The sequence below is a fragment of the Salmo trutta genome, chromosome 14, assembly GCF_901001165.1.
Source record: "Salmo trutta chromosome 14, fSalTru1.1, whole genome shotgun sequence".
In the NCBI taxonomy this organism is placed as follows: Eukaryota; Metazoa; Chordata; class Actinopteri; order Salmoniformes; family Salmonidae; genus Salmo; species Salmo trutta.
Window position 1 is genome coordinate 75118412 of NC_042970.1, and position 18992 is coordinate 75137403.

Below are 18992 nucleotides of genomic sequence, written 5' to 3' on the forward strand. Positions count from 1 at the left end.
AGGTGCGGGAGGTTCCTCCGCCGCCTCTGGACATCGAGGGGGCCCGGCGTACTCCATTCGCTCCATACTGGATTCGAGGCGTCGGGCGATGGGCCTTCAGTATCTCGTGGAGTGGGAGGGGTACGGTCCGGAGGAAAGGTGCTGGGTTCCAGTCGAGGACGTGTTGGATCCTTCAATGCTGCAGGAGTTCCACCGTCTTCGTCCGGATCGCTCTGCGCCTCGCCCTCCGGGTTGTCCCCGAGGCCGGTGTCGGTGCACTGCTGGAGCCACGCATCAAGGGGGGGGTACTGTCACGACTTCCGCTGAAGTCAGTCCCTCTCCTTGTTCGGGCGGCGTTTAGTGGTCGACGTCACCGGTCTTCTAGCCATCGCCGATCCACTTTTCATTTTCCATTTGTTTTGTCTTCCCACACACCTGGTTTCAATTCCATCATTACATGTTGTGTATTTAACCCTCTGTTCCCCCCATGTCCTTATCCGGAATGGTTTATTGTAGTGCCTGTGCACGTTATGCTGGTGTGTAACGGGTTTTGTTTACCCATTCATTTATTGTTCTGTTTAAGGTGGTTTTATTTTATTAAACTGCGCCGTTGTAAATCAGTTTTTGCTCTCCTGCGTCTGACTTCTCTGCCGCCAGTACGCACCCCCTACACAAAGATCGTACTTTTTGAAGAAATGTCCTCCGGTCTGATGAAAAGAAAATAGAACTGTTTGGCCATAATGACCATCATTATGTTTGGAGGAAAAAGCAGTTGGTTTGCAAGCCTAAGAACACCATCCCAACCATGAAGCACGGGGGTGGCAGCATCATGTTGTGGGGGTGCTTTGCTGCAGGAGGGACTGGTGCACTTCACAAAATAGATGGCTGCATGAGGAAGGAAAACGATGTGGATATATTGAAGCAACATCTCAAGACATCAGTCAGGAAGTTAAAGCTTGGTCGCAAATGGGTCTTCCAAATGGACAATGACACCAAGCATACTTCCAAAGTTGTGGTAAAATGGCTTAAGGACAACAAAGTCAAGGTATTGGAGTGGCCATCACAAAGCCCTGACCTCAATCCTATAGAAAATTTGTGGGCAGAACTGAAAAAGCGTGTGCGAGCAGGAGGCCTACAAACCTGACTCAGTTAAACCAGCTCTGTCAGGAGGAATGGGCCAAAATTCACCCAACTTATTGTGGGAGGCTTGTGGAAGGCTACCTGAAGCGTTTAACCCAAGTTAAAGAATTTAAAGGCAATGCTACCAAATACTAATTGAGTGTATGTAAACTTCTGACCCACTGGGAATGTGATGAAAGAAATAAAAGCTGAAATAAATCACTCTCTACTATTATTCTGACATTTCACATTCTTAAAATAAAAGTGGTGATCCTAACTGACCTAAGACAGGGAATTTTTACTAGGATTAAATGTCAGGAATTGTGAAAAACTGAGTTTAAATGTATTTGGCTAAGGTGTATGTAAACTTCTGACTTCAACTGTATTATTGACCTACTGCACTACACTAGTTCATTAGTAGTATATTATTGACCTCCTACTGCACTACACTAGTTCATTAGTAGTATATTATTGACATACTACTGCACTACACTAGATTAGTATATTATTGACCTCGTATTGACCTACACTAGTTCATTAGTAGTATATTGTTGACATACTACTGCGCACACGAGATCAGTATATTATAGACTTCCTACTGCGCTACACTAGTTCATTAGCTGGAGTGTGTCATGGTTTAATTAAGACTAAGTAGCCTATCTACTGCCACCCACATGACTGACAGACATATAGTAGTGGGAAGAGACACTGGACCTGTCTGAGCCCAGTACAATATCATAGCTACAATCAGGCTTGAACAATATTCTAGCCCTGAAATAAGCTAAAGCTAGCTACAGGTAACTTATCCCCATGTACTGCTCGATGACTATCTTCCTACAGCTGCAGTTAAGCTACTCTATGTCTGCATCCCAAATGGCACCCTATTCCCTTCTTAGTACACTACTTTTACAGGTTCTGGCCAAACATATTGCACTATATAGGGAAAAAGGTGCCAACGGCATTGTGGAGGGTTGGTCGGTATCCAGATTTTCATATCGTTTTACTGTCCTTCTCTCGTCCCAGGATTTACAGTATTACTGGCTTGGGGGCACCCAAAAAAACTATTACCAGAATGCTAACAAAATTACCATAAGTAATAGTACATTTTCATGGAGGTTGCTAGCTAAATATGCTAACGAGCGCAAACAAAAATAAACAAATTGCAAAGACAGGCAAGCCTGCTCATGCCATTTTTGGTGAGTTTAGACATTTACAAGCAAATATGAATGAGAGACGTTGTGCAAATGAACAAAGTTTTGACACATTCTTGTCTCAAGGAAGAACATTACTTTGTACACGCTGTGTCTGTGTGGAGTCTGGAGTCGCTAGGGCAACGGGCCTGCCTGCTCTGCTTGGAGAAGAGGGGGGAGGAGCAGACAGGCCCAGAATGGAGAGGAGAAAAAATGCAAGGAAATCAAACTGCAGTGGCAGCTGTACAGATAACTCATCCAAAGGGATTTGACTTCTCAAACACGGCAGAAAGCTACCACAATATAATGCCCCTTCACCTTATTAATTCAGCCACTTACTTAGATAACGCAACTTCCAAGTTTAACTTGCTAGTTAACGCAGAATTCATACTTTTTCACGCATAGGAAATATCTTGTTGCGTAAAAAAAAAAAAAAAAAACTTGTGTGCACTACCAGTAATACTGGGTATCCCGTGATGAGTTTGCAGATGCATACATGCAATTAATGCAATTTAATGCACACACACGTACAAACACACACACGTACAAACACACTCATTCCTAACCCCATTTCCCTGAGTAACAGCACACCACAACAGGAGTGCAAAAAGCCTGAACACAGCATATCTATCCATGGCCATTCAGACTCTTTCTGTGTGTATGTGTATGTGTGTGTGTGTGGAGCCCAGCGCTGAACAACAACAAACCCTGGGCACAAAATGCAAGCCTCACCACCTGGGCTGAAATAGGAGAGATGGCAGATTCAAACACACACACACACACACACACACACACACACACACACACACACACACACACACACACAGCAGTGCCGGGGCACAGGGAGGCTATCACTGCTAGTAAAGCTATATGAGAAAACCATGAGTCATTGCAATAAACTGGACTGGTGTTGCGTAAGGGTTGTGTGTGTGTGGGGGGGGGGCGGGGGGTTGAATGACAGGTGAATCGCTGAGTGGATGAGACGGGTAACACTAGGGGTGTAACGGTACACGTATTTGTACCAAACCGTTCGGTATGGGGACCTTGGTTCGGTCCATACTGTGAAACCGAATGAATGACTACCGTAATTTCCGGACTATAAGCCGCTACTTTTTTCCCAGGCTTTGAACCTCGCGGCTTAAACAATGACGCGGCTAATATATGGATTTTTCCCGCGTTCTAATATATATATATATATTTTTTTTTTTGCTAATTTATTTTAAAAAAATCTAAACAGAAATATGACATTTACATAAGTATTCAGACCCTTTACTCAGTACTTTGTTGAAGCACCTATGGCAGCAATTACAGCCTTGAGTCTTCTTGGGTATGACGCTACAAGCCTGTATTTGGGGAGTTTCTCCAATTCTTCTCAAGCTCTGTCAGGTTGGATGGGGAGCGTTGCTGCACAACTTTTTTCAGATCTCTCCAGAGATGTTCGATCGGGATCCGGGCCCTGGCTGGGCCACTCAAGGACATTCAGAGACTTGTCCAGAAGCCACTCCTGCGTTGTCTTGGCTGTGTGCTTAGGGTCATTGTCCTGTTGGAAGGTGAACTTTCCACTTTGGATCAGGTTTTCACCAAGGATCTCTCTGTACTTTGCTCCGTTCATCTTTGCCTCGATCCTGACTAGTCTCCCAGTCCCTGCCGCTTAAAAACATCCCCACAGCATGATGCTGCCAACACCATGCTTCACCGTAGGGATGGTGTCAGGTTTCCTCCAGACGTGACGCTTGGCATCCTGGCCATAGAGTTCAATCTTGGTTTCATCAGACCAGAGAATCTTGTTTCTCCTGGTCTGAGAGTCTTTAGGTGCCCTTTGGCAAACTCCAACCAGGCTGTCATGTGCCTTTTACTGAGCAGGGCTTCTGTCTGGCCACTCCACCATAAAGGCCTGACTGGTGGAGTGCTGCAGAGATGGTTGTCCTTCTGGAAGGTTCTCCCATCTCCACAGAGGAACTCTGGAGCTCTGTCAGAGTGATCATCGGGTTCTTGGTCACCTCCCTGACCAAAGTTCTTCTCCCCAGATTGCTCAGTTTGGCTGGGCGGGCAGCTCCAGGAAGAGTCTAGGTAGTTCCAAACTTCTTCCATTTAAGAATGACGGAGGCCACTGTTTCTTGGGGACCTTCAATGCTGCATACATTTTTTGGTGCCCTTCCCCAGATCTGACCCTCGACACAATCCTGTCTCAGAGCTCTACGGACAATTCCTTTGACCTCATGGCTTGGTTTTTGCTCTGACATGCACTGTCAACTGTGGGACCTTATATAGACAGGTGTGTGCCTTTTCAAATCATGTCCAATCAATTGAATTTACCACAGGTGGAGTCAATCAAGTTGTAGAAACATCTCAAGGATGATCAATGGAAACAGGATGCACCTGAGCTCAATTTCGAGTCTCATAGCAAAGGGTCAGAATACTTACGTAAATAAGGTATTTCTGTTTTTTATTTTTAATAAAACTGCAAACATTTCATTATGGGGTATTGTGTGTATATTGCTGAGGAAAAATACATATTTAATCAATTTTAGAATAAGGTTTGAATACCTTCCGAAGGCACTGTATATGAAATGAAAACACTAGGGCCTGTAGGCGATGTCTACGCTGCCTTGTATGTCTCTTGAGTAAATCGGAGCTGAAAAAAACATTTTAGGCTATTCCTTTAAAACAACTGGAGCCTATGCGCACATTGTAATCAAAATTGCATTTCAAACTGTCCTTTTGTGAGGCGCAGTCAGGAACTAGTTCTGCACAATGGCAAGTGGTGGGGTCGATAAACCAGAAATGGAGGATCCTCCGTCATCGTTTAAATCTCCAGTTTGGGGACATTTTGGCTTCCCAGTCGATTACAACGACGAGGGACAGAGAGAGTATGTCGCCACACACCTCAAAACATTTTGACACATTTACGCCGACATCACCCCAGTATTCCTACCACTGGAGCAAGCGGATTCTGACCGGGCCAAAGAAATGACAAGAGCGATAGGTATGTTTATAGTAGTGGATATGCGCCCATTCTCCTGGTTGAGAAGAATAGGGGGTTTCAGCACCTTGTGAAGGTGCTTGAGCCACATTATGAATTTGCCCTCTCGCACCCATTTCAGCAAATAGGTAGTAACCGCTCTCTATAAGCAAGCTTAAGCTGAATTGGCTAATGCCCCCTGGGTTGTGCTTACTACAGATGGATTGACTTCCAGGGCTACAGAGAGCTACTTAACAGTGACAGCCCATCACATTACCCCAGAGTGACAAATTAGAAGACTGGCGCTGCAGACACGCCCCCTTTATGAGAGTCACTCAAGTGTGCATATATTTGTCTTTGTAAGAAAACATTATAGCAGAGGCCTATACAATGTCTGAACCATGTTGACCTATTGATTTCACACGCATTTTGCACTTTATTTTAGTGGTGTTGTTGATGAGTAATCGTGTGTTTCATTGAAGGAAACACAAAGTGTTGTTATTCCTGATGGTGCTCTCATCAGGTATTATATCGCTCATGATCATATATGGAATCAGGAATACCAACACTTTGTATTTTCTTAAACAAAAACTAACTACAGTAACTGTTGGATTTTCATTTTTCCGCTGTACTGAAACCGAACCGTGACCCCAAAACCGCAATACGTACCGAACTGTGGGTTTGGTGAAACGTTACACTCCTAGGTAACACCCTGTCTGAGAGGCTGGAAAGAGAGAAAGGGAGAGAGAGGGATGGAGAGAGTGATCAGGAGGTTCAACAAGGGGACACACTGAAGTGACTCGGGTCAGGGTGAGGACAGAGAGAAGGTGACAGTGAGAAACAGAGAGACAGAGAGAGAGAGAGGGAGAGAGAGAGAGAGAGAGAGAGAGAGAGAGAGAGAGAGAGAGAGAGAGAGAGAGAGAGAGAGAGAGAGACAGAGAGAGAGAGAGAGAGAGAGAGAGAGAGAGAGAGAGAGAGAGAGAGAGAGAGAGAGACAGAGAGAGAGAGAGAGAGAGAGAGAGAGAGAGAGAGAGAGAGAGAGAGAGAGAGAGATCAGGAGCTTCAACAAGGGGACACAGTGAAGTGACTCGGGTCAGGGTGAGGACAGAGAGAAGGTGACAGTGAGAGACAGCGAGAGAGCGAGAGAGAGAGATAGAGACAGAAAGAGGAGGGTAAATAATAGTTGTCAGCCAGGTAAAGATGATAGAAATAGGCAGATTGATGGCAGGAGACAGAGAGAAGGTGACAGCGAGATAGAGACAGAGAGAGAGAGGGTAAATAATAGTTGTCAGCCAGGTAAAGACTATAGAAATAGGCAGATTGATGGCAGGAGACAGAGAGAATGCTGCCTCTTTTTCATAAAAGAAAGTTGTCCTGATCTCTCTCTCCCTCTACACCCCCCTCCCTCCCTCCATCCCTCTCTCTCTCTCCCTCCCACATCACCCCTTTCTCTCTACCTCCTTCCCTTCATTCCCTCCCTCCCTCCCTCCCTCCCTCTGTCCTGTCTTTAACTAGGCTCTGATGGAGCTGTTAGAGACATCTGTATTATATGCTGAAAGACACTCAGTGTGTTTAAGGTTATACACACACACTCAGAGACACACAGAGACACACAGACCCTCTATGTGAGGTGACATTATAGCTGACAATAGAGCACCAGCTCCTAAGCAGATGAGACCTCAGACTAGAGAGTCCATAAGGAATACCCTGCTGTACAGCTGTAAAGACAGTTCCCCTGATGATGATGTACCCATCCACAGGTCAAGCTGGACAGGACACACACACCTCTATGCCTGGAAAGAGATCCCTTGTCAGATAATACAAAAGGGAAGCAGAGGAAGCAGAGAACACCTCCTCTACTGGGAAGCATAAAGGATAAAGCATAAAGGATAAAGCATAAAGGGAAGCAGAGGAAGCAGAGAACACCTCCTCTACTGGGAAGCATAAAGGATAAAGCATAAAGGATAAAGCATAAAGGGAAGCAGAGGAAGCAGAGAACACCTCCTCTACTGAAACACTTACCTCTTTCTTTATTTTCCTCTCTCTTCTCCTGCCCTCTCCCTCCACTTTTCTACCCCCCTATTCTCCTGCCCCCCTCTCTCTTCTCCTGCCCACCTCTCCCTTCTCCTGCCCCCTCTCTCTTCTCCTGCCCCCCTCTCTCTTCTCCTGCCCTCCTCTCTCTTCTCCTGCCCTCTCCCTCTCCCTCCAATGTTCTACCCTACTCAGGACTGAAGTGCCTGCCCTCTCCGTCTTATCACCTCCTATCTACAGCTCAAACATGCTCTGCCCACAATGCAACACCTGGGCACAAACACAGTAGCAGCCAAATATAAACCAGCAGCCTTGGTGTGTGTGTGTGTGTGTGTGTGTGTGTGTGTGTGTGTGTGTGTGTGTGTGTGTGTGTGTGTGTGTGTGTGTGTGTGTGTGTGTGTGTGTGTGTGTGTGTGTGTGTGTGTGTGTGTGTGTGTGTGTGTGTGTTAGCGCTAACTCATTAACTAACAAAACACTCACTGACTATTATGAGTTTTGAAATGGTGACCCGTATGACCCTGTATGACCCTGTATGACCCTGTGCAAACCTGATAACCTGCATGGTCCATATTCATAAAGCCTCAGAGTAGAAGTGCTGATCTAGGATCAGGTCCTCACTGTCCATCCATGTCATCTTTTTCAAATATGATTTAAAAGGTAAAACCGATGGTGGATCAGCAGTCCTGCTCTGAGACGCATCATGAATATGGCCGTGATGTGCTTTAGGTATTATATCATCACCCAATGGGATGAAAGCCACAGTCTGCAATATTTCCTGCTGTTCAATGTGATGTATGTGTATATTCAGTGAGCATACAGTCTACTACACACGTGTTGTCTGTAAATGTGTAATAACATGTTATATTCCTGAATGTTCTTGTTCGAAGTGAGAGGTAAAAAACAAATTTCATAAGGAGATATAATAACCTAGAATAACCTTCTATTTTCATTTAAAGTTATACTTACCAAGCAGCAGTTTTAGAAAGTTTGGGATGTACATAACATGCTTCATTCTTACAATCAACTAAACAACATAGAATCAAAACACCCAGTTATTATGAGTAATCAAGGTAGAACCAAAATAGACCCCTTTCGGTGTTTACAAACATTGCCGCACACGAGGGTGATACACACAACTTGGTTGCAGAACACGAGTGAGTTCTCATAGACCGGAAGCAAAAAAAGCCTCTATTTACATGTTGCTTATGAGCGCCTCCCACACTACTTTTGGATTATAATTGGATTGTAGGACTTGTATGAATGTCCTGCTTATTAATATGAAGTTTGTGTCATCATCGCAAATCAACTGCATTATACTTGAAAAAAATGTCAACTTCACCCAGTAAAATGACTTATTGGCTAGCTTTGCTCACCGCCTACGTCAATGAGAGTTAGCATTCTAGCTAACAACTGCTGCGTCCAAAATAGGTATTTTGCAAAGATCACAACCAAATATAATCTTAGCGAATGTTCAAGCACTATTCAAAACAACATTGGAAGTAATAACTATGGAAATATCTCAATCATGTTGAATGGGCACAGATGGCGATGGCCGGTGTTTCTGCATCCTGCCTGACGTCAGTGTGTGTGTCTACTGAAAAGGGGGACACAGAACAAAATCTAATAAAAACTTACCCTTCAGTTTCTCCATCAGGCCCTGCGTCGCCCTCTCCAACACCCGCCCGTCCTCCTGCTGGTACCGATCATCCAGAAACCCGGCGGTGGCATCTGATAGGTGTACCTTCCCGGCGACGCCCAATTGTTCCATGAGGTTGGCCAGGTTGACGTCGTTGGACCACACGTCGAACTTGAACCGCTTCATCCCCAGGATCCCACAGAGGACCGTGCCGGTGTGGACCCCCACCCTCATGTCCACCGTCTCACACGTCTCCTGGCAGAACTGCTCAATGGCCACGATCATACCTAGTTTCACAGTAGAAGAAGAAGCAGAAGAAGACTTTATTGACCCGTTTTCCTTGTAGCACACTGAAACTGCTTGGATCCCAATCACTCCTGAAACACAAACACACACAGGTCAGACAGAAAGTAGTGAGCACACATCCAGTAACTAGTAACAGGTGCAGGGTATAAAAAGTCAACTGGCGAAAGAAAGATACAGTACCCACCCACACACTGCTGATTGCTCCCATAGTTTTATTGGAAAACATTTTGACCCAAAGGTCAAGAAGACCAGTTTCAAAAGACCTTCAGATTGAAACTTTGCACAAAAATGACAAAGACATGTGTGTCATTCCACTGAATGGGCGTCGTTAGAAGCATATCTAAGGGGCCAGATTAGTTCATTCACAGCGTATGACAATAAACAGCGCACTAAATGCTTATCGGAGCTATCTCAACTCATTCTAGATGTGGACAACAGATATGCCTCTTCTACTACTCTTGAACTCTACAAAGAGAGACTGCTACACCAATCGGAATTTGACAATCTTTCCACGAAACAAACGGAGCCGCTTCTGTTTAAGTCGAGACAGACATTTTATGAACACGGAGAGAAAGCTGGCAAGTTGTAATCTCACCAGCTTCGACCTGAAATATGTGTTGCAGCTGATTTAACTTCTACCAATCCCAAAGAAATCAACAATAAATGTATGCAATTCTACTTTGCTCTTTACTCGTCAGAGGCTCTTCCTGACACATCTCGTATGCATGCATTTCTAGACAATCTAGACATCACGTCTCAATTCAGATGAGCAAACTAACATGGATGCCTTAATAAGTGATGATGAAGCTACTCTGGCAATCCAGTCCATGCAGAGCGGTAAAGCTCCAGGACATGATGGCTTCCCTATTGAATTTTATAAAGCATTCTCCTCTAAATTATCCCCTATCCTCAGCTCAATGTACAATGAAATGCTTTCTAGTCAGAAACTGCCACAGACACTTACCCAGGCAACTATTTTGGTTTTGCTTAAAAAGGACAAGAATCCCCTAGACTGTGGCTCATACCGCCCTTTAAGCCTTTTGTGCTGTGATTATAAAATTCTCACTAAGGTCCTCTCGCGCCGTTTAGAGACAGTGATGCCTAATAAATATAATTAACTCTGACTAAACCGTATTTATCTCAGGTAGACAATCTTTCTATAATATGTGGTGGCTATTTAATGTTCTTCATTCTGCCCTCTCAACTCTATAGCCAGAGATTGTCAGCTCTCTTTATGCTGAGAAGGCTTTCGACCGGGTTGAGTGGGAATATCTATTTACAGTACTAGAGAGATTTGGGTTTGGCCCGTCAATCCTTTCCTGGATTTAGATTTTGTACTCGTCCCCAGTGGCTTCTGTTCGCACCAACAATGTTACCTCCAGCTACTTCCCTCTCCACAGGGGGGCCAGGCAGGGTTGCTGTTTATCCCTTTTCCTATTTGATATGGCTATTGAGCTTCTTGCTGTCACCCTACGCGGAGAGGAGGGGATTAAGGGGCGACATAACTCACAAGGTGTCCTTATATGCAGACTATCTTCTTTTGTACATCTCTAACCCTGTGGAGTCTATACCCGATGGTGGATCAGCAGTCCTACTCTGAGACGCATCATGAATATGGCCGTGATGTGCTTTAGGTATTATATCATCACCCAATGGGATGAAAGCCACAGTCTGCAATATTTCCTGCTGTTCAATGTGATGTATGTGTATATTCAGTGAGCATACAGTCTACTACACACCTGTTGTCTGTAAATGTGTAATAACTTGCTGTATTCCTGAATGTTCTTATTCGAAGTGAGAGGTTAAACAAATTTCCTGAGGAGATATAGTAACCTAGAATAACCTTAATTATATTAGGCATCACTGTGGTCTATACCCTATCTCTTGGACATGCTACAAGGTTTTGGGACATTCTCTAGTTATGAATTAAACCTAACACAAAGTGTGCTCCTTTCCATTAATCAGTTAACAGAAGGTATTGGATATGGTCTTTACTTATTTGGGGATGAAGGTCACACGCTCATTTAAGGCTCTGTTTAAACATAACTTAAAAACACTCATGGAGCGCACTAAGCAGGAGTTCATAAGGTGTTCGTATCTTCCCATTTCCCTTCTCTTCCCATTTCACTGTGGAGGGAGGGGTGGAGGGAGGTGTGGAGGGAGGGGTGGAGGGAGGGGTGGAGGGAGGGGTGGATGGGGAATGAGGGGTTGGGGTTGTACTGTTTTTCTGTTCTCATCTCTGAAAACCTATAAATAAAGTACAAAAATAAAATGACAGACATTGCACAATAAAGTTGCAGGAGCAAATAACAGAACGCTATCTACCCATCTTTATCCCCTTGGATCATACCTAGTCCCATCTCGACACAGCAGTAAGCGTGGTCAGGGCGTGGCTCGGGACATCCCGCCACGCAGTAGTAACAGTCTCCCAGTGTACTGATCTTCTCACAGCGCGTCAGCTCACACAGCCGGTCGAAACGGCCGAAGAGGTCATTGAGGAGCCCCACCAAGGCGTGGGCGGACTTGTTGGCAGACATTTTGGTGAAGCCGACGATATCCGCAAAGAGGATAGAAACAGGCTCCATCCGCTTCATGTTGAATGGCCTGAAGATGATCTGATGATCAAATTAAAACAAACTTTATTTAAAGTGTTTTTAAAATTGTAACACACTTTGCAGTAAATCAATAAGCTTTGCAAGCATTGCTTGTTCTTCTGGGTCTAGGCCGGTTACCGTAAAGCACTTTGTGACAACTGCTGATGTAAAAAAGGCTTAATAAAATACATTTGATTGATTTGGACAATAAAACATGAAGCAATAAAGGAGGAATAAAATAGCATACAAACAAACAATGACTAAAAGGCCAAGCTAAACGGGTGAGTTTTTACGCATGATTTTAAAACGCCAATGGTGTTTTTAAAATCAACCACTGCTCCTCTTACCTGGCCTCTGGGGATCGAAGTCTTCTTCCTCTTATGATGACTATGATGATGGGGATGGTTCTTAGGGCTCGCCGCGATCGATGAAGCCCCCCCAGGACCTCCGACCGTGGACACAGCCGACGCCGAACAAGCCCCGGCAGAGTATCTCTTCCCTGCGTTCCCCTCCATCTCCTCGTCCCCCTGCTTCATCAGTTCATCGGCGACCCTCCTCGGCATGACAGAGTGGATCATGCGCTCCTTCAACGCTTTCTCCACCTGTAACATATTCACAAAGACAGGTAACAACTGGTTTCCTTCTCCACCTGTAACGTATTCACAAAGACAGGTAACAACTGGTTTCCTTCTCCACCTGTAACGTATTCACAAAGACAGGTAACAACTGGTTTCCTTCTCCACCTGTAACGTATTCACAAAGACAGGTAACAACTGGTTTCCTTCTCCACCTGTAACTTATTCACAAAGACAGGTAACAACTGGTTTCCTTCTCCACCTGTAACGTATTCACAAAGACAGGTAACAACTGGTTTCCTTCTCCACCTGGAACGTATTCACAAAAACAGGTAACAACTGGTTTCCTTCTCCACCTGGAACGTATTCACAAAGACAGGTAACAACTGTTTTCCTTCTCCACCTGTAACGTATTCACAAAGACAGGTAACAACTGGTTTCCTTCTCCACCTGGAACATATTCACAAAGACAGGTAACAACTGGTTTCCTTCTCCACCTGTAACGTATTCACAAAGACAGGTAACAACTGGTTTCCTTCTCCACCTGTAACATATTCACAAAGACAGGAAACAACTGGTTTCCTTCTCCACCTGTAACGTATTGACAAAGACAGGTAACAACTGGTTTCCTTCTCTACCTGTAACGTATTGACAAAGACAGGAAACAACTGGTTTCCTTCTCCACCTGTAACGTATTCACAAAGACAGGTAACAACTGGTTTCCTTCTCCACCTGTAACATATTCACAAAGACAGGAAACAACTGGTTTCCTTCTCCACCTGTAACGTATTCACAAAGACAGGTAACAACTGGTTTCCTTCTCCACCTGTAACGTATTCACAAAGACAGGTAACAACTGGTTTCCTTCTCAACCTGGAACGTATTCACAAAGGCAGGAAACAACTGGTTTCCTTCTCCACCTGTAACGTATTGACAAAGACAGGTAACAACTGGTTTCCTTCTCCACCTGTAACGTATTGACAAAGACAGGTAACAACTGGTTTCCTTCTCCACCTGTAACGTATTCACAAAGACAGGTAACAACTGGTTTCCTTCTCCACCTGTAACGTATTCACAAAGACAGGTAACAACTGGTTTCCTTCTCCACCTGGAACGTATTGACAAAGACAGGTAACAACTGGTTTCCTTCTCCACCTGGAACGTATTCACAAAGACAGGTAACAACTGGTTTCCTTCTCCACCTGTAACTTATTCACAAAGACAGGTAACAACTGGTTTCCTTCTCCACCTGGAACGTATTGACAAAGACAGGTAACAACTGGTTTCCTTCTCCACCTGGAACGTATTCACAAAGACAGGTAACAACTGGTTTCCTTCTCTACCTGTAACGTATTCACAAAGACAGGTAACAACTTCTCTATATTATGTTATTTGATTGTTTGATGAGCATGATGATGAAAGTAAATCTGGCTCTCGATGATTCAATGTGTCAATGTTTTGATTTTATCCGTCTCTAACATATAAACAATAATTACCTCCAGGTCCTTGCCGTGCATGATGGCCTGGCCCACCTTGAGGAAGGTGGAGCGGGATCGCACCTCTGACATGATGAAAAGGTGGATGCCGATGGCGTGGGCACACAGGTGGAGGAGGGCCTTAGCCGGGCCCAGCCAGCGGAGGGTGTCCCATTCCGAGCTAGAAGAACCAAGACCTCCAGGACTAGATCCAGAACCTAGGGACCCTTCTGCACCTCCAATCCCAGCCTCGCCCCACCTATTCCCCCCATAATTTCCTCCACTGCCATCTCTCCCCTGGAGCAGGGGCAGCCACCCTAAGGCTTCAAATAGGACTGAATACAGGAGCCCCAGTAAAACTGAAGCATATAGCCTCACATGGAGAACACTATAGAGTAGTAGCAGGACCTCCATACACAGAGAGAAGGTGCCCACTGGGGAGATGCAGGGAGCCCGAGTAGGGCCCACTCCACCTGGGGTGCGAGGGAATGTCAGGTTGCCATCCCTGGTTCTCTCCAGGTAGACGAAGCCTCCTGTCTGGATCTGAGGAGCCAGAGTGATGGCAAATGTGGCCACAATGAGGAGCAGCGAGGCCTGGTTGTACAGGTGAGTATAGGGCCTTGTCAAGGTAAAGAGGAAGAGGAGGAGGAGGAAAAGGAGGAAGGAGGCGGTCGGGGCGAGGAAGGTTGCCGGGTCACAGCGGTCGTGGTTGACCCCGAAATACACGCCCCAAAGGAGCGAGGCGGAGGCCATGTATGACAGAACATAGCGGAAGCGGCGTTGAGTCTGCGGGAAGCACCTCTCGCGGCACGCCTCCTCGAGTATCGGGGAATCAAACTTGGGGTCCCACCACTGGGCAGCAGACCTCTCAAACAACTGGGGCAGAGTCTTCTGCTGGCTGTGTAACTTATTCATAACAGCCCTCCGAACTCCAGACTCCCCTGAACTACAGCTGGAGGAGATGCTGTATTTGGTGCAGGGTTTGGAGGGATCTCCTTTGGCGGTAGTGGTAGCCCCACCTACTCCACTCCCTCCTCCTCTGGTATTGTTGTCCCTTGTCGTTGGGGTTGGGGGAGAGTCATGATATTGTCGATGCTGTGGCGACGGCGCGTGCTGTGTGTGCTTAGTGTTGTCGATAATCCGCACAGTCACGGCGCCGTCACTGCTTGAGGCGCAACTAACCTCCGTGGCATGTGGGAGAAGCTGCTGCTGCCGGTGTTGCAGCGGCTGCAAGGCCATTATGATGGCTGGAGGAGTGACGTGAAGGGGGGAATACTAATATCTGATCAATGATGGCGGACGGTGCGCGGGCAATGAGGTAACAGTACTAAGTGAAACATCTGGCAGAGGAAGACTAGACAGGAGAGAGCAAAAGAGAGAGAGGCAAAAAAAAGGTGACGGCTGTAATCACGACTTGATATATCGTCTGTACAGAAAATACGTATTTCTACTAGGCTACGCACGAATGTAGCCAACTAGGCCTACTCACTCATATAAAAGGACCGTTCCAGGCTCTTGAGTAGTTCATTATCCCGACCTCTGTATTACGTCAGCACTCACATTCCATTAATTCGTCCCTTGCCTTTGGAAGCCCTCGCTGGCCACTTTGTTCTCGTGTGTTGCTCTGCTCGCTCTCATCTGGCAGTTGAAATAATTGAAAGTCCATTCCTCTTTCCTCTCCCCTTCTTTAAACATCCTTCCCCGATATTACGTTTTTTTTTTTGAAATCACATTACGATTTTTATAGGGTTTAAAAAGCCAATCTGGGGTCAGCTGTTCAAATATTCACTTTTTATTCCACACCACGCGCAGTGTTTTGACAGCTCGAGCTTGGCTCCTACTCAGCCTCGCTCTCCTGAAGCCCTCACGTGTCTTCTTCACTGATGATCAAAATAATGTCCCCATGTTATTATTACATTTTAATACACATACAATCCGAAAAGAGAACATTATTTATACAACGTTTCCAAGTCCAAAACGACCCATATTGTGTGTGTCTTGTTTAGGAGTTGCAGGCTATACACAGTAGATTGTTGTCCCACTCATTCCAATAACAAGCTACACATGGTTAGAAAATTGCGACAAAGTTACAGCTTCGGTCCCTTATCTTTTCGGAGCACGCGCTCCAAAACATGTCACTTTAAAGTTCCTTTCCCTTGGAAAAAAAAACAAGCGTTATCCTCTTTCCGTTTTAGTTACATGAGTCAACAGTTGAAAATAATTGGCTAACATTCATAGCATAAACTCGTATAGCATATCCTCCTTTCCCTTTCTGACTATTTCAAAGCCCTAGTGTGGGTGAATACTTTCGTGTTATGCTAGCCAAGCTGAAGAGTTAGGCTTTGGCTGTTGGGTCGGGAAGGTGGGTGGGTCGGTTGGTTCACGACCACCCAAAACCAGCAGCCAGGCAGGCAGCGTCCGTTTAGCGGTCTAGCTGTCCCCCATACCCAGTCTGTAGTTCCTCCACAGCCGGGCCTATTCCCAAGCTCCAGCCCCGTCCTTTCCTGACCTCCCTCTACGGATCTCTACATCGGTAATATCCCCACTTCCAAGACGACAGGGACTTTACAGATACAGTAATTATGAGACCTTGAAAAGCGATTTTAAATCGAGAAATAAGTGCCCAAAATATGACAGATGAGCTGATATAAGCCAACTCCTTTTACTAGGCTGGAGTCTTGAACAAACTTGTTGGTAAGAGTTGGCAAAACAGACAGCTATGAGAAACACCCACCCTTGTATGAATAGTCTATTAAATATATAGACTGAAATACAAAACTGTCAAGTTAAGTCTACTAAATATTCCTATCGAATATTCACATTTTTCATAGAATAGGCCTATCCAATGAACAGGACAGGCTTTTAAAAACAAAAACTGCAGTTTAAAAATTGAAACAAAAACGTCTCCAGAAACGTCACTACTGTGCTCCCTTATGTATCCAAAGCTTAGAAACTTTTTCCCAGGCCGTGGTTCCTTCCTCGTAGGCTACAGAAGTAGCCTGGACTGTAAACGCGTGGAGTAGAGAACTATGGAGTGCATGGAGAGATTCTGTGAATTTCCTCCTCTTTGCTTTCCCCTAAGGAATACCGAATTCCCATGAGGAAGAAACAATATATCCTTGATCCTGCTTCCCTTTATTCAATTACCAACGAATAAGACATAGTTCGCGAAATGTGCTGGCTTTCTGTTCCATAATTTCCTCAAGTCTGGATAGCTCGAGATTAGGCTGTCTGCATGCATGTGCCCAGAAGAAGCATAGCCCGAGAGAGAGTCCACTCCTTGTTGCGTTCGCGTCCTCTTCCGTTCGAAAGGTTCGGTGACGGTTAAGGTTACCTCCCTATTGCCCGGGTCCGGGTAGCCTAAGTAGGCTAATAAAAACACGTTTTTATGTGTTTTCCCGATTTATCCAGGGGAAGACAACGCAACTCCCGTCACTCCCACCATCTTCCTGTACCCAGACGGAAATTCTCCGCCAGCTGAGGCGGCGGTGCGGTGGAGAAGGGTGGGTGTCCAAAGCGGAGCGACTCTGTGGTATGAGCATCGAGCTTCAGCAGCTCCAGTCTGAAAATACAGCAGAGGGGGGGTATGGTGGCTGATGATGTGAGCGCGCACGTCGAAATGTATTGTGTGGCTATGGACGAGCACGTATTGAATAAGAGTGAGAGTATAACTATTTCAGATTGTAAAACATTTAAATAGGTAGACTAGAAGGCCAAAGTATTAGGCCTATTTTACGCATAGGCCGTTTTCTTTCCAAATGACATCACACACCACATGACACAAACAGACCAACACGTTAGGTGTACACATACCAATAGATTTCAGTATTTTTACATTACATGCATGTTCATTGTTACACAGCTGTTACACATAGACCTATGCCCACGCTAACAGGGTTGTGCCCATAATTCCAACAGTCGGTGATATCATTGATTGAAGGTGCATAAAAAAGGCCTACCCTAATCTAGTAGATAAGGTATGCACACCTATAATTGCCCTGAAGAGAACACTGATCTAGTTTCCATATTCACAGACAGATCTTTGTGTGACACGTCTACTTTGAAGGAAGAATAATACCTACTCTTTGAGTCCAATAAAAATGCCTAGCCTCTTCCACTAGATGAAAGTTGCCAAACACACACACACACACACACACACACACACACACACACACACACACACCCCTAACCCATACCCTAACCGTAACCCTAACCTTAACCCTAAACCTAACCCTAGCTCCTAACCCTAAAACTAAACCTAGCTCCTAACCCTAAACCTATTTCTAACCCTAACACTAATTCTAACCTCAACCCTAAACCCCCTAGAAATAGCATTTGACCTTGTGGGGACCTACAAAATCAAATCAAACTTTATTTGTCACATGCGCCAAATAGAACAAGTGTAGACCTTACTGTGAAATGCTTACTTACAAGCCCTTAACCAGCAGTGCAGTTCAAGAAGAGTTAAGAAAATATTTACCAAATAAACTAAAGTAAAAAATAATAAAAAGTAACACAATAACATAACAATAACGAGGTTATATACAGGGGGTACCGGTACCGAGTCAGTGTGTGGGAGTACATGTTAGAGGTAATTTGTACATTTAGGTAGGGGTGAAGTGACTATGCATAGATAATAAACAGCGAGTAGCAGCAGGGTACAAAACAAATGAAGGGCGGGGGGGATCAATGTAGTAGTCTGGTGGCCATCTGATTAATTGTTCAGCAGTCTATGGCTTGAGGGTAGAAGCTGTTAAGGAGCCTTTTCGTCCTAGACTTGGCACTCCGGTACCACTTGCCGTGCGATAGCAGAGAAAACAGTCTATGACTGGGTGACTGGAGTCTCTGACAATTTTATGGGCTTTCCTCTGACACCGCCTATTATATAGGTCCTGGATTGCAGGAAGCTTGGCCCCAGTGATGTACTGGGCCATACGCACTACACTCTGTAGCGCCTTACGTCAGATGCCGAGAAGTTGTCATACCAGGCGGTGATGCAACCGGTCAAGATGCTCTCGGTGGTGCAGCTGTAGAACTTTTTGAGGATATGGGGACCCAGGCCAAATCTTTTCAGTCTCTTGAGGGGGAAAAGGTTTTGTTGTGCCCTCTTCACGACTGTCTTGGT

The 18992-nt window shown here is 45.2% G+C and overlaps 1 protein-coding gene across 2 annotated transcripts in view; it reads right to left on the reverse strand.

Annotated features, from left to right (window-relative positions):
- Window positions 1-17426, reverse strand: part of LOC115147400 (adenylate cyclase type 9) — a 73516-nt gene extending 56090 nt beyond the window's left edge. The window contains exons 1-5 of one of the 2 annotated variants that reach the window (XM_029689634.1): window positions 15357-17426; window positions 13889-15221; window positions 12165-12419; window positions 11574-11838; window positions 8917-9204 (exon numbers count right to left, since the gene is read on the reverse strand). In XM_029689634.1, coding sequence (XP_029545494.1) covers window positions 8917-9204; window positions 11574-11838; window positions 12165-12419; window positions 13889-15106 — 2026 coding nt within the window. In that variant the 5' untranslated portion in view covers window positions 15107-15221; window positions 15357-17426. Of the gene's footprint in view, window positions 1-8916; window positions 9205-11573; window positions 11839-12164; window positions 12420-13888 lie in introns of both variants that reach the window. The other variant, XM_029689633.1, reaches the window with a different exon arrangement.
- Between the last annotated feature and the right edge of the window lie 1566 nt (window positions 17427-18992).